Genomic DNA, 14,056 nt, shown 5'->3' on the forward strand with positions numbered 1-14,056 from the left:
ACTGTCAAATTTGACCAGCAATGTAACTTAACCTCTGAGCTGCCTTTCCTGATTTCCGCTCCTTTGAGATGACTGACCTTACCAGAAGACGGCGCACCGCCCAGCAAATCCTCCTGCGACGAGCTTTGAGCAAAAGCGTTGGCAGGTGCCAGGCTGCCACTGAATTGGTCCCGAACAAGGGTGGCATCGTGGTACCTCCTTCTCTGACCAGAGAACCTCAACTGCTTAATCAAATTAGGGAGAGATCGTCGTCGAGAGCGGTAAAGAAAGTGCACAGGTTTTTGGCAGCTAATCCTTTTAGGATTTTGCAAGAGCGGAAGGCGGCAGGGAAACTATCAGGATGTGTGCTTCAGAGGAAAGACTCACTTTCCTGGAGAAAACTGAAGCCAAGTGGTGCGTGAGGGAATGCAGAATATTAACTGAGATGAATACCCATTTCTACTTCTTTCTTTCTAGACGCTGACCCAACCATCAGTGGTCACAATCTTAAAATCAATGAACGTTCTAGGGGCAGCACAAGATCTCGACATAGTTCCTCTACTTATCCATCTACTTGGCAGCTGAATGTGAGTAGAGCCAAAGAGGAACTTCAAGATAATTCTCAAGGATCTCTGGAGGAGATCATCAATTGTTCGATTCTAAATCGAACACCCTATGATCACCAGCTTAGTATGCCCCTCAAGTCGGATAATTCGTGCCAATGCACTATCAATAAGAAATCACGACGAAGGGGTAGGAAAACCAAAACAGTTTCTGTGGCTCAGGCCCAGACCCAGACAATCAGAGAAAGCGGGAAAAAAAGAAGCTTAAGCAAAAGCAGTGAAGTAAGTGTGCAGTTCCAGAGATTAAAGCAGAGGGTGTACAGCGGCGAGGAATTCAGTCAAGAGCGAAAGATTTGCATATCACCATCTAAAATCAGCGGCAACTCTAAGGTGTCTTTCAAGTGTGCGAAAACTTGCCCCGGCAAATCCTATAAAAATTTTGGAGGTTACAGTCCTTCGGAAACGGATATCGAAACAGAAGCGGAATACCATCCGAATCTGCAAGGTCCATCTGCTTATCTAAATAAAATAGAGGAGATAAGCAAACCTGCATCAAATGTTGATATGAAGTGGAGCCATAACATGCCTAGCAAAACGGAAATCCAACAATCTATGGCCAGAGGTAGTCAAGAAAGCGAACGTATGTATAAAGATCAAGATTGGGAAATTCAAAGAAAGATAGCCAAATGTTATTGTACAAATGCACGAACAAAGGAAAACCAAGCTAGAAGTGGTGGAGTCAAAGATATTAAATCTATAAGACATGGTGAACTTCAACAGAGTATACCAAGAATCGGATCCGAAAACAGACGCATGAATAATCCAAACTTTCATGATAATGATCAGAAATTTCAGAGAAAATACTCAAATTGTTTTTGCACGAATCCACGGAGGAGAGATAACTTAGTTGAAAATGCCAGAGCACAAGAAACAATGTCAAAGAAAAGTAGTGTTGATAATTCATTTAATTCTTTAAATGGATATTCAATGCAATCGGAATCTTCGCAAGTTAGCTTATCAACTTCTGAACAATTTGCTTATGAAGCTAGTGAAGATAATTTTAGCCATGATGAATTTAGAGCACAAAATGCTTATCAAAGTAATGTTTATCAAACGAACGAATATTCAACTAAATCAGGTCCTTCCGTTAAAAGCATAATATACTATTCTGATGATTCAGATAGTCAAGAAACAAAACGTGAAGGTCAAACCAATAACAATCAGATGGTTAATGCATCCTCCAAGTCCAAATCTTTTTTAAATCGGGAATTAAGACAAGGTATTGTTACGCTTACGACATAACTTAATCAAGGGCTATTATAACTTATTTACTTTTATCACAGCTAAAGCCTCAAAGCGACCACCTAAAAGAGGTACTCAAAGTTTTAATACTGAGGAATCATCTCCAGGATTCTTGCAAATGAGAACCAGACAAGAAATAAATAGTGGTGGTGTCATGCGCACTGAGGCCATTACGCAGACATCTGAATTATTAATATCAAAAAGAATATATGCAAGCTCCGACAACTCTCAGGGAATGCCTTCAAATAAAGCCAACCAGGTTGAAGAATCGAATCAAGGGCTAAAAAATTCAGTAAAACCAAATCAAGATAATTTCAAGCAAGCTAAAACAGATAAAACAAAATTAATGTCCAAACAAAATCAAGATATGGAGGTTCAAGAACAAAGTAAAGTATTGAAACTAGTACAATCCAACTCACTAATAATTGATTCAGACATAGGGCAATACCAATTAGTACAATCTAACTCGGTAGAACTTAAATCGCTCCCAGAATTTGTTCCAAAAACTAAAAAGGCAAACCCTACTCGGAAACGAAGAAGTAGTCGATCTTGCTGTCGTTGCTGCAGTCGATGTAGTACTCGGAAAAGATCTTTAAAAAAGCCTGTCATTTCTGAAAAAACAAAAAAACGGGTGTGCGAAAATTGTGAATGCAATCCTACAGTTGATAAGAATCAAAAGGTAATCGGAGGAATGCCCAATAGTGGCAAATGTAACGTGAGGGAAATATTAGACATTTTGCAAAAAACTTTGGCAGGACTGGAAAAACAAATAAATATAAAAAAGGGATGTAAAGGCTCGAATAAAAAAAAAACAGTTAAAAGTACGAAACCAAAAAGCAGCAAAGGACATGCTCAACACAACAAGATTCCAAATCAATATGTTAATCAAGTCGGTACCCAAAATATCCCTTACAAGCAAGGTAATTCTCTTTCAGACCACGATCAGCCTTTAGATACTTTTCAAAATCATCCCTACCTACACAATAAAACTGTTCCTGCCAATGTTGGAGCACCAACGAATATATATCAAACTAATGCTTATGGAACAGCAGGTCCCGCCAATGTTGAAAACCCATCGAACATATATCGAAGTAATTCAAATACAAATTTACCGAATTCTCCTTTTTATAAAAATTCAGCAAGTCCAAAAAACGTTGGAGAAAATATTCATCAAAACAACACAATTCAAAGGACAGCCCTGCCCGAAAATGATCCTTTAAAAAATGGATCCAATCCAGCTCCTGTTGAGGTGCCTTTTAAAAATGAAAGAATAACTAGAAGTACTGAAAATAGTTATCGAAATCAGGAAACCTTGAACGAACCCATTAAATATATAAATGAACCCCATGAACAAAGCAATTACTCAAAAGAGGATTATAACAATCAAATATTAAGTCAATCCTTTAATCAAACATACACAACTCCTCAATGCATTAGAAACAATCCTCAAATGGATGGTTTCCAAGAGAGTGCTTTCGCTAGAACACCAATGACGGATTCAGCATACAACCAGGGTTCAAGAGACACAACAAATTCTACAAGCCAGAATTCAAAGAAAATGTGCAAAGGTCCAGAATGCTGTCCATATCGAAGTCTTTATAAAGTAGACGATGGCTTAATAAATCGAGGGGTTGTTACCTTTCAAGACTGCGAAAAAATCTGCAAAGAAAGCTCTAGCCCCAATGACGTGCCCAATAAGGGAACAACAAATCAAGGACCTTTACAAATATGCACAAATTTTGCTTACCCGGAAAATTTAAAACAGTTCAGTTCGTGGGCTAATCAGACCAACTCTATTTCAAACAAAGCTCCATCCTATCCAACGGGAAATGATTCGCCCAGGATCAATCCTGAGTGTGCATGTGGTTATGAGCAAAAGGAGAAAGAAAAAGTATGCAATGGTCCCGAGTATTGTCCGTATCAAAGTAGATTTAGGGCAGATGTCGCACCAAACAGTCGCGGGGGAGTTACTTTCCAGGACTGCGACAAATCCTGTATAGAAATGTCAGGAAGAAATTATGAGGATCCGGTAAAAGTATGCGAAAATTACCCTATCCCAGAAACTATACTATATTTAAAGTCATGGGATAATTCAATTTACCCCATTTTGAACAGGACTCAAGTTTTGCGAAAGAAAAATGCCATAACAGAGTGCGATCCAGAATGCTTTTTTGAACAAAAGCAGCGGCAAGTTCCTTTTCAAAAGGGTGGCACGGCTGATAACTATAAAGACTTTTGTGAAAATCCCTATTGCCCAGAAAACAATTCATTTAAAAATGTTTCAAGATCTGAGAGGGGACAAACTTGTCAAGAACTTAGGAGCTCTAAGTGGGAGAATTCAAACCGTCCAGAAAACGAATTAGTTTACAGGACTTTCACTCATTACCATCAGGAAGAACCACTTTATCAAGAAGAACTGCATGAATCTCCTGAAAGACAAGTTATTTGTGAACTTGGATCCGAAGAAGACTCCAATTATTCAGATGCTCAACAATGCTTTAATAGCTCCAGCTATATAAAACGGTCTTACTCAACAGAAGAGTGCTCACCAAACTGTCCTACAATACCAAAGATGTCAAATCAAGATGATAAAAGGAAAGAAAGTCCCCGAATTACTAAAGTTTCTACTTCCCGAAGAAGCCGGAATTCAGATCGAGTTACAAATAATAGATTACATGGGGCTCCCAAAAAAGACAATTTGTGCAACAATTCTCAATTTGAAAATGGAATTTTTTCAGACAAAAAAAAAACATATAGATATAATGAAAGGCAACCAAAAGTAGGGGACGAAGATGTTTTAGATATATGCCCGCAAGAATGTCTCAATCAAGGCTCCTTTAACTATCTCAAAAGTCGTTATAAGCAATTAGCTTTGGAAATTGTCGATAATTGCAAATGCCCAGATGGATTAAATAGAGTTTCCAGTAAAGATAATTTAGGAAAAAATTCGCAATGGCTCGAAAAAAGAAAAAAGTACAAAACTGAAAGGTATGAAGAACCTGATATCAAAGTTTGTGAGAACCCAAACTGCATCAACCAAAACCGTGTGATTAGGGATCAAAATAAATATCCAACTTATGCCGACAACTCTTATAGAGCCGGACCTAAAAGAAAATACGATAAACAATTGTGTGAAAATCCAAAATGTCCTGATAAAAAAAGTATATATATTGCACGGAACGAAACTGGATATATGAATGTAACCTCGCATAGAGTCCGTTCTGAAAGAAAGTCATCGTACAAGGAAAGCAAACCAATCGCTCAGGGAAAAATTCCAAGTGATATTTCTTATGATCCCAACTGTCTAGAACGGAATGTTGAATACAAGGACATTCAGTCTGAGGAAGATTCAGACTCGTGTCCTGATGATTGTTGTAATTGCCAACGTTATCTTTCTATCACCGATAGAAGTAATCGTGTAAAACAAGAAGATAATGAATTTAAGGCCTGCGTTAATCAAAAATGCCCAGATAGATTAAATACTGTGGATCAAAACAAGTATTATAGAAAAAATGGATATGAAAAACAAGTTCATGGAATTCCAGATTGCCCTGGTGAAACAAATGAAAATGGGAATGCAGCCTATGGCCATAATAGGGTGTGCTCTGAAAAAAATTCAACAAAAATGGAACAAAAATCAATGGATCTAGATGAACCGTATTTATGCTCTGTAGATTGCCCCAATCGTCAAAGAGTTCTCTTCACCGATCTTCGTCGATTTAAAATAAAACAAAGAAATACAAGTCGTCAAAACAGTGGAAGATCAGATGAATATGCAGACGGTAAGATCGTAGCAAAGGCCTGCAATAAATGTAAGAGATATGTCCCTCTTGAAAGCGATCGTCAGGCAATCAAGAAATATTGTAGACCCTGTAAAACTAAAGTAAAAAGAAACACCGGATCGGTAGAAAACATAATGGTATGCATTAGCCCTGGTAAGCAAGCACCTATTTTTGTTAAAAATAGGCCTAATCCACTTGTAATAAACCCCATTTTGAATAGCTACGACAAGCATATTTTGAAAAATTTTCAAAAATTCAAAGCAGAAAAAAATATACGACGGAAATGTTCTGAAGGTTGCCCTTTTATTGGTCATATCGAAGATGAAATCCCATTAAAAAACCACTCGTCCAGCTCTAGAGATAAAAAAGCTCCTCAAGAAAAGCCCAGTCCGTGTTATTGTGAAAGTGAAGAATTGATAGAGTACAAAGATCAAAAAATAAACAAATCCAAAATTTCATTTATTACTTGTGAAAAATCACCGAAAAATGAAAGCAAATCAAAGACAAATTTTGAGTCACCTTCTCGGGAGAAGGAACCCAGCCCTATGGGAAATAATAAATCGAGTGGATTTAGCTGTCTTAAGCAAACGGAAAAATATTCCCAAGAAAAGTCGAAGCCAAACGAGAAAACTCCATCAAAATCAAGTGGATTTGCATGTTTTAAGCAAAAAGACCAAAAAATCCCAGAAAAGAACAAACCAATCGAGAAATCCCATTCAAAATCTAGTGGATTTCTAAGTTTTAAGCAAAAGGGAAAAAATCAACAAGAAAAGCCCAAACCAAATAAGGAAACACCTTCATCAAAATCTAGTGGATTTCTTTGTTTTAAAAAAAAAGAAAAGCCTCCTCAAGAAAATAAACCTGAAATGAATAAAAAATCAGAATATGGAATTATTGAAAAGCCATCAGGTCCAGGGGTCCAATACAGGAAAAAAAAGGACAAGGAAAATAATGCAAAAATCAAAATAGAAGAAAGAAATAAGAAATCCTCGAAGCGTAGCGGATTTTTCAGTTGGTGCAAGAAACATCAGACTGCCAAGGAGTCTAGTCGAAAAGTTGAGAAAGTTCCCTCGAATATAACATGTACTTGTAGTAAATATGCCCAACCAAAAGATCAAGAGATACCCATGCTTAAATCTGAAATGCCTTTTCGCTGTCCATGTGCTCCCGAAGATATCGAGGACGGCGAGGTTAAGGTCCTATATGACTCCAGTTTCCGTTTCCAAAAAGAAAGTAGCAGCTGTGCCGAGGTTGCGAAAAAAGTATATTGCCATAATAATCCACAACAACCTGCGCAAGATACTTCAGATTGGTATGAATCATCGCGTGCAACTTCAACAATATCCTGCCGCCAAAAGTTCGGGGATCAGGAGACCACATACTGTCCATGTGCCAGTGCCAATGGATTCTACAAAATTGTGCGGTAACTATGATTGGGAGTTTCAACAAAAATACCAACATTTTTGGAAAGCTCCCAATCATAAGTACCCAAAGTAGGCAATTCAAACGAGTGGAAAACGTACAGTTAAATCAATGCCAAGGATTCAAAATATCATAATCGAATAACTGTTTTAAAACCCAATTAATTCTAGTAAGATTGCTGACCATCAAACTTATTCCAGTTAAAAAAATTAAATTCTAGATAAAGAATAAAAACCGGTTTTCTTTTAAATATTTTCTGTTTATTATTTTTATTACTTATCCTAATTCAAAATAGAAATATGAAGAAATAAGTTTGTTTATTTGTAATACAGCCCATTTGGTGTCCATATAAAGTATGTTGATATATTATATTATCCATTAAACCCCTCACCTCGGCGGTAAGCTCCTTCGCTGATCTTAAGGGGTACATATTCGATGAGCATTTTTGGATGCTGCAGCCTAAATTGATCGAAACCACCAAATGGGGGAACAGCCGACGAAATGGCAAGCAGAACAAACAAACAGGCAATCTAAATCTAAATTAATTTAAAAATGATTAATAAGCATGAAATGGTTTCTAAAAGTTAATCAGGACTTACCAACAATTTCATTTTGCTACTGTGATTGGCTCCTAATTTTGGAGTACGACTATATGAAAGTTTCTTTAAGGCATTCCTGCAACTAAGCTATTTCCCAGCTTGTCTAGCTATTTACAGCATGCGTTAAGATACATAAGAAATCAACAGTTTGTTACCTACTTCTACATTTTCGAAGAAAACATCTAAGAAAGGATCCTTAATTACCATTTCTACCTAAGTCTGTTCAAATGCAGGAAAGCAGGTAGTTTAAATATTTGCCCAAGATCGCTCGTTCTGAAAAAAATAAAAATCTGAAGGTCATCCCATTCACAAAGGATTTTTATTACAAAGTACAGCTTAGTTATTGGAATTATAAATGTACAATAGCTATTCTATGTTTAAAAGACAGTAATTTAACTTTTGATCAGCATACTTAGCAATATCATAAAAAGTCTATTATAATACAAATATCAAATTTATTTCCTCAAACTATAGTATTCCAATATCGATTAAATTAAAAACCTATTTGGGTATTAATATAAAATGACTGTATCACGACCTACATTTATTTATAGTAAGTGGTCTGTAGGTTTAAACGTTTTATAAGTTGCCTTAGATATATGCCCTGATGAATGTCTCAATCAATCTTTTACACATCTTAGTAGTCGATATTTGCAAATACCCAGATGGATTAAAAACTGTTTCCAGTAAGCAGAATTTGGGCAAAGATGCATAATGGCTTAACAAGAAATGAGATACAAAACTGAAAGGTATGAAGAACCTGATATCAAAGCTTGTGTGGTAAATATGATTGGGAGTTTCAACAAAAATTCCTACACTTTCGAAAAACTCCCAATCATGAGAACCCAAAGTTGGCAATCCAAAATAGAGCAAAACATACAGTTAAATCAATTAGTAAGAAGATACAAACCATCAAATAGAATAACTCCTTAAAAAAACCATACATTCTAGTCAAACTGCAATCACGGCCTTTAATTATAGGCCATCAATCTAATTCCAGTTAAAATTTAGATAAATAATAAAAACCGATTGTCTTTTAAATATTTTCTGTTTATTTGTAATTTTGTTTATTTGTAATACAGCCCATGATGGTGTTCATATAAAGTTTGTTTGCTATATTATCCATAAAACCCATTAAATCGGCTGTTAGTTTCAAGCTCCTGCTGTTGCTGCTGCTATCCAAAATAACCTCCGACATTTTCCTGCTGTTGCTGCTGACCAAAAGGTCCAAAAGGTCCGCCGAAAGCTTCTTGCTGCTGCTGTTCATATCCGCCGAGACTTTCCTGCTGTTGCTGCTGTCCAAAAGATCCAAAAATACCTCCGACATTTTCCTGCTGTTGCTGCTGACCAAAAGATCCACGTCCGTCGAAACTTTGTTGCTGCTGCTGTCCAAGATTTCCAAATCTGCCGAAACGTTCCTGCTGTTGCTGCTGCTGTCCAGATCCACCGTAATTACCCCAGGGACTAAAATGGGGACGCGCCGACGAAATGGCAAGCAGAACAAACAAAAAGGCAATCTAAAGAACAAATGGAATTTTTAATTAGCTTAATAATTTTAAAATAGTTTGAAAAGATTCCCAAATGTTATTCAGGACTTACCAACAATTTCATTTTGCTACTGTGACTGGCTCCTAATTTGGGAGTACGACTATATGAAAGATTCTTGAAGGTATTCTTGCGACTGAGCTCTGTTCCATTGGGTCTAGCTATTTATAGTATGCGTTCGACTACTTTCTAGGGTACTTTACCTGCTTCTAAATTTTCAAAGAAAATATATGAGAAAGAATCCCTAATTACCATTTCTACCTAAGTCTACCTAAGTTAAAATGAAGGAAGCAGGTAGTTTATATAACAGAACTTTTTGCCAAGATCGCTCGTTCTGAAAGAAAATAAAAGGCAGATTTGGTTGCTTCTAATGTACAGTATAGTTATTGGAATTATAACAAGAAAGGAAGCAAACTTCGACAAGCCGAAGTTTATATACCCTTGCAGTTAGAACAAATCGACTGCATTTCGATTTATGTGCCTATATTATTAAAAACAATGAAGCTATGTCGATTTAGCGCTGCATTTTCTCATCGTTTCTCTGGCAGCTATATAAGATTGTTGTCCGATTTTAATTTAATTAAAACCGTAATTCAATAATATTTAAATAATGACAAAATATAATGATTAGAATTGTGCTACGTTTTTATAAAATATTTAAAGTGTTCCGTTAGTTGGTGTAACCATCTCGCTTTGCGGCTGGTATTTTTACCACATTCTTTGCCCACCTTTGATGTCGGTATTTCTCAACTTTTCAGATTCGTTCACACTGAAGCACGCCGCCGGAAAATGTTGAAAAATATTTTGATTAGATCCAGGCAGTTGCTTTATCCCGTGGCCAGGCCTTTTGGTCGAAGCAGCAACCAAGGACATGCGGTAACCGAATCCCCAGAGGCGGTGACCGCTCCTCTGGCGACCAAATCTCCGCTGATTCTGGCGCAAGATTACACGGAGTACTCGCCAGTGAGCAGGAGCACGGCCCGGCAGGCGTGGATCGAGAATACGGATGAGGTCGCCGAGCGGAAGATCGGTCTGATTGAACTGCATCCGGATGTGTTTGCCGCCCAGCCCCGGGTGGACATCATCCAGGAGAATGTGGAGTGGCAGCGCAAGTATCGTTATGTAAGCATGGCACACACGAAAACACGAGCGGAAGTGCGCGGTGGCGGACGGAAGCCATGGCCCCAAAAGGGAGGAGGACGTGCTCGTCATGGCTCCCTCCGTTCGCCCATGCTCAAGGGCGGCGGAGTGGTGCACGGCCCCAGATCGCCCACCACCCACTTTTACATGCTGCCTTTCTACAAAAGGGTCTTAGGACTGACCTCAACGCTAAGCGTTAAGCTGGCCCAGGATGATCTGCACATCATCGATAATGTGGACATACCCACTGGGGATGCACAGTTCCTCAAGGATCTGATCGCCGAACGGAACTGGGGACCCTCTGTCTTGATTGTGGATGAGTGAGTATTATAACCATATCAACAGTGATGGAAAAAGTCGGATTGTACTTAATAACTTTATAATTTTTTGCTCTTGAATGAACTATCTAACAAACCAAATTATGTACCTAATGATACATGTAGTATTTAGGTAATGGAACCAAATACCTTTTCCATAACTGCTTTTATGATTATTTATGTTGATAGCTTAATTCATATATTTTAATCCGTTCCCAGAGACCACATGTTCCCAGCCAACATTTGTCAGGCCAGCGACGATTTGGGCTATGTTAACCTGATGCCATCCTTTAGCCTGAACGTGTATTCCATGCTAAAGCACGACACCCTGGTGCTAACGGTGGCTGCTGTGAAGCATTTAGAGCAGCGTCTACTATATCAACTTCATCGCAACGACGCCGCCAGCAAGGGCGGAAAGTTCAAGCTGGATCAAGTCTAGAAGCTAAGAAAGTTAAATCCTTTAGTATATTTGTAATCTTTACGGATGCCAGAAAATGCATTGTTAAACGATAAAAGGGTTTTTAAATTCACCTGGATAATATGGGTTTGTTGGCAAAATTATATAAAATTAGGTTTAACCGCGAAGAATAAGATGGCAACCAATTGGAATCGGCATTGAGTCACTCCATTTTTGTAAAATGAAAATTTTCTTATTTTTCAAATTGAAAGATCATACGAGGTTTTCGGTTCCCTTTCCCCTACAATTTTAAATAAACAAAAGATATGTAATTCAAATGCTTCAGATTATCTTCCATTTAATGAAAATATAGGGTTCTTATGCTCTCATTTCTAATGTATTTAGGAAAGGTGATAACAAATTGGTCTTCATCTTTATGATCTTTATCAACAAAGTTTGTGGGTTCCTTTTAAGAGATACCCCAAAATTTGAGCAATTTAAAATTAACAATTAAAATGCTTTAGTTTATTGTTTGTAGCAGTCAACAAAAATGCTTTTATCCTTAGTGAAATCATTCGCCACAGTGACCAAAGGATCCTTATCCGCTTCAGATACCAGGATCTCACAAGCTCCATTCAGTGATTCCCCCAGTTTATGTGAGAACACCTTTAGGAAACCCCTCTCCGAGTTGCTGTGATTGCAAAGCAATACGGTGGTATTATTGTGGGTGAATTCCAACAGTTCGTGGTGCGACATTTCTCCAGTGATAATGAGATCCGCTTGGATTCCTTTTAGTAGGGATCCCCCAGAGCCCGCACAAATACCCACGGTTTGGATTAGGGTATTTGGATTGTGACTCACAGCGAGTGCGATATGCACGCTATTCCCTATGTGCTTCTGCAGGGATTCCAGCAGCTTGGAGAGCTCCATTTTGGTTTCTATATATCTACCGGATCCTGTGCCCGGTGGAGCGCCCAATTCCGGTTCCAGGGGGCGGATACTAAGGATATCCACTGCCAGCGATAGCCAATCGTTGACGCCACCACATGCCTTATCCCAAGCCGTGTGGGGTGAATACAAGGCTATATCATTGGCCAAACAGGCGGCAACCACGCGTTCCTTCCAATGCGTCTGCGTAATTCTTGTCAGGGGCTTGAAAATCGGCGGATGATAGCTGATTATAAGCTGCACATCCTTCGCCAACGCTTCGCTCATCACTGGTTCTGTTAAATCATTGGAAATTAGTATTCTCTTTATTAGTTTTTCCCGATGCGGTTCAATCAGGAGTCCCACGTTGTCCCACTTCTCCGCCCATGAAATCGGCGCAAATTTCTCCAGCTCCTTCACCACTGTCACTAATTTTTGACCATTATAAGAGCTCATTCTTTTTAGCATGCCTTGCCGTCCTATTGTTTGTTGAATCTTAGAAAAATGCAGATTAGGTTTTATTTTGAAGTTTGGCCTGCCAACCTATTCTTAGCCGCTTTTACGTAACAGCTGTTATTTACCCCGTTATTACGTAGTTAGTAAGGGCGAAATAAAAAAATTAGTTTATTTAAGGTGAGAACACTAGATCTGATTCTATTCGTTTTTTCAAAAGAAAATAAATTGAATTAAGAAATCGGTGTGACTAAAACTATTTTTCAAGAGAATCGAATTCACACATGTACATATACTTATGTATGTAAATATTTAGGTTGTACGCATGTTATTCTTATCAGTATTTCTTAAAAACCGAAACTTCAACAAGCCATAATTTATTAAGGGAAAAACCTAAATAGGACTTGAACTGTATATTTTTTAAAGTCAATGAATACTTAAAGTTCCATTGTCAAAATAAGCAGATCACAATATTACTGTTAAGATGCTAAAGCATTTGTACAATATTGAATTTTGTAAAGTTTAAGGAAGTGAAAAAAGGTTTTTATTTTTGATTAAGTGTTTCCTCTTTTTAGCAAACCTTTGGTCTTTTAAATGTTTCATATACTAATTCATTAACAGTTTAACTACAAGAAAAAAATCGGTAAGATGGATATGCTATCAAAGACGGCATATCCGAAATAGTCTTATTGACCCATAACGTTGAAAATCCATCGGAAAATAATGTTTCAATGTGACCACATCATCAATCAAGGGGAAGATGAAGTCCTTAGGTCCAGACTGGTCTATCAGATTGCAGAATGTTCTAGTAAAGAAAATGTTCCATTATTGTCAACCGCAATTTTAAGTACGCTCATCTGAGTATAAATCTTCTACTTTACCAATTAAAATAGTAAAAGTTAATTATTAGTAAAGTAAAACTAATTTATTAATCAACGTTAAATTAGTTTCAAATTTGTATAAGAATTTTAAATCTTTTTGTTTTTGTAAAAATATTATTCACTATATTTTATAATAAGTTATGTTAAATGCTTATATCATTAAAAAATGTTCTAAGAAATCAAAATTTCTATATATACAGCTTCATGATGAAAGAAAGTGAAATCCCAAAACCCTAAAAAATAAATGATTAGTCAGCACGATTTTAATCAACTAAATATTTTTCAGCACAATTTAAACGAAAAGTTAAAGCCATAGCTTACATTAAATAACCTTAAAATTTTTATTAAAAAAAGTAAAACCACTTATAAAAACATTTATAATATTTTATAATAAATGTAAAAAAAGATTTATGTCTCTGAATTTATTTGTCTTTATTTACCAGTCCATTGAAAATAACTAATGGAGAAGTCCCCTTACGTGGATTCCATGATGATTTGGCACTATATATTTCTGATTAAATTGAAAACCCAACTTTGAAAGATATTAAGTACGCGTGACCAACACAAAATAACGCCAAAAATTTCTTATCTATACAAGTGATACAAAATTAAAATTTAAAATCTAAAACTTTTAAGAATTTTTAAAGCATGACCAAGTACTCCAAATAACCCATAAAATGCAGCAAATATGCTATTATGGTGGAGAATCAAGTGGTAATTTTATAAAATATATATTTCTAAAAATGTAT

General features: G+C 37.0%; 4 protein-coding genes across 6 annotated transcripts; 2 read left to right on the forward strand and 2 right to left on the reverse strand.

Moving 5' to 3' along the window:
- Positions 1-34: 34 nt before the first annotated feature.
- On the forward strand, positions 35-7,298 carry LOC108046043. Of its 2 annotated transcripts, XM_017125594.2 has the most exons (3): positions 35-393; positions 457-1,821; positions 1,886-7,298. In XM_017125594.2, the coding sequence occupies exons 1-3, from the start codon at positions 69-71 to the stop codon at positions 7,051-7,053; spliced, it is 6,858 nt and encodes a 2,285-aa protein (XP_016981083.2). In that variant the 5' UTR covers positions 35-68; the 3' UTR covers positions 7,054-7,298. The 2 variants fall into 2 exon arrangements, with proteins under 2 accessions (XP_016981083.2, XP_016981084.2); XM_017125595.2 differs by lacking the exon at positions 1,886-7,298 and having other exon boundaries at positions 457-1,878.
- Positions 7,299-8,676: 1,378 nt separating this feature from the next.
- LOC108046031 (sex-determining region Y protein) lies at positions 8,677-9,357 on the reverse strand. 2 transcript variants are annotated; one of them, XM_044460402.1, is made up of 3 exons: positions 9,247-9,357; positions 8,979-9,164; positions 8,677-8,930 (listed from the first exon to the last, which is right to left on the reverse strand). In XM_044460402.1, exons 1-3 carry the CDS (start codon positions 9,256-9,258, stop codon positions 8,823-8,825), a joined length of 306 nt encoding a protein of 101 aa, XP_044316337.1. In that variant the 5' UTR covers positions 9,259-9,357; the 3' UTR covers positions 8,677-8,822. The 2 variants fall into 2 exon arrangements, with proteins under 2 accessions (XP_044316337.1, XP_016981068.2); XM_017125579.2 differs by having other exon boundaries at positions 8,677-9,164.
- A 579-nt stretch (positions 9,358-9,936) lies between these two features.
- Positions 9,937-11,164, forward strand: LOC108046028 (39S ribosomal protein L4, mitochondrial). The gene is made up of 2 exons (XM_017125577.2): positions 9,937-10,652; positions 10,869-11,164. Exons 1-2 carry the CDS (start codon positions 9,982-9,984, stop codon positions 11,086-11,088), a joined length of 891 nt encoding a protein of 296 aa, XP_016981066.1. The 5' UTR covers positions 9,937-9,981; the 3' UTR covers positions 11,089-11,164.
- Positions 11,165-11,373: 209 nt separating this feature from the next.
- Positions 11,374-12,584, reverse strand: LOC108046029 (NIF3-like protein 1). The gene has a single exon (XM_017125578.2). It carries the CDS (start codon positions 12,439-12,441, stop codon positions 11,572-11,574), a length of 870 nt encoding a protein of 289 aa, XP_016981067.2. The 5' UTR covers positions 12,442-12,584; the 3' UTR covers positions 11,374-11,571.
- Positions 12,585-14,056: the final 1,472 nt, after the last annotated feature.

This window comes from Drosophila rhopaloa, unplaced genomic scaffold, assembly GCF_018152115.1.
Source record: "Drosophila rhopaloa isolate 14029-0021.01 unplaced genomic scaffold, ASM1815211v1 contig_2, whole genome shotgun sequence".
NCBI classification, from domain to species: domain Eukaryota; kingdom Metazoa; phylum Arthropoda; class Insecta; order Diptera; family Drosophilidae; genus Drosophila; species Drosophila rhopaloa.

What these genes read in the sequence shown, in the direction of transcription:
- LOC108046043 (XM_017125594.2), top strand. Translation starts at nt 69, where the DNA reads ATGACTGACCTTACCAGAAGACGGCGCACCGCCCAGCAAATCCTCCTG. An exon ending in GAGAAAACTGAAGCCAAGTG is followed by an intron (nt 394 to 456) that starts GTGCGTGAGGGA and finishes CTTTCTTTCTAG; the next exon opens with ACGCTGACCCAACCATCAGT. An exon ending in AAATCGGGAATTAAGACAAG is followed by an intron (nt 1,822 to 1,885) that starts GTATTGTTACGC and finishes CTTTTATCACAG; the next exon opens with CTAAAGCCTCAAAGCGACCA.
- LOC108046028 (XM_017125577.2), top strand. Translation starts at nt 9,982, where the DNA reads ATGTTGAAAAATATTTTGATTAGATCCAGGCAGTTGCTTTATCCCGTG. An exon ending in TCTGTCTTGATTGTGGATGA is followed by an intron (nt 10,653 to 10,868) that starts GTGAGTATTATA and finishes ATCCGTTCCCAG; the next exon opens with AGACCACATGTTCCCAGCCA.
- LOC108046029 (XM_017125578.2), bottom strand. Translation starts at nt 12,441, where the DNA reads ATGCTAAAAAGAATGAGCTCTTATAATGGTCAAAAATTAGTGACAGTG.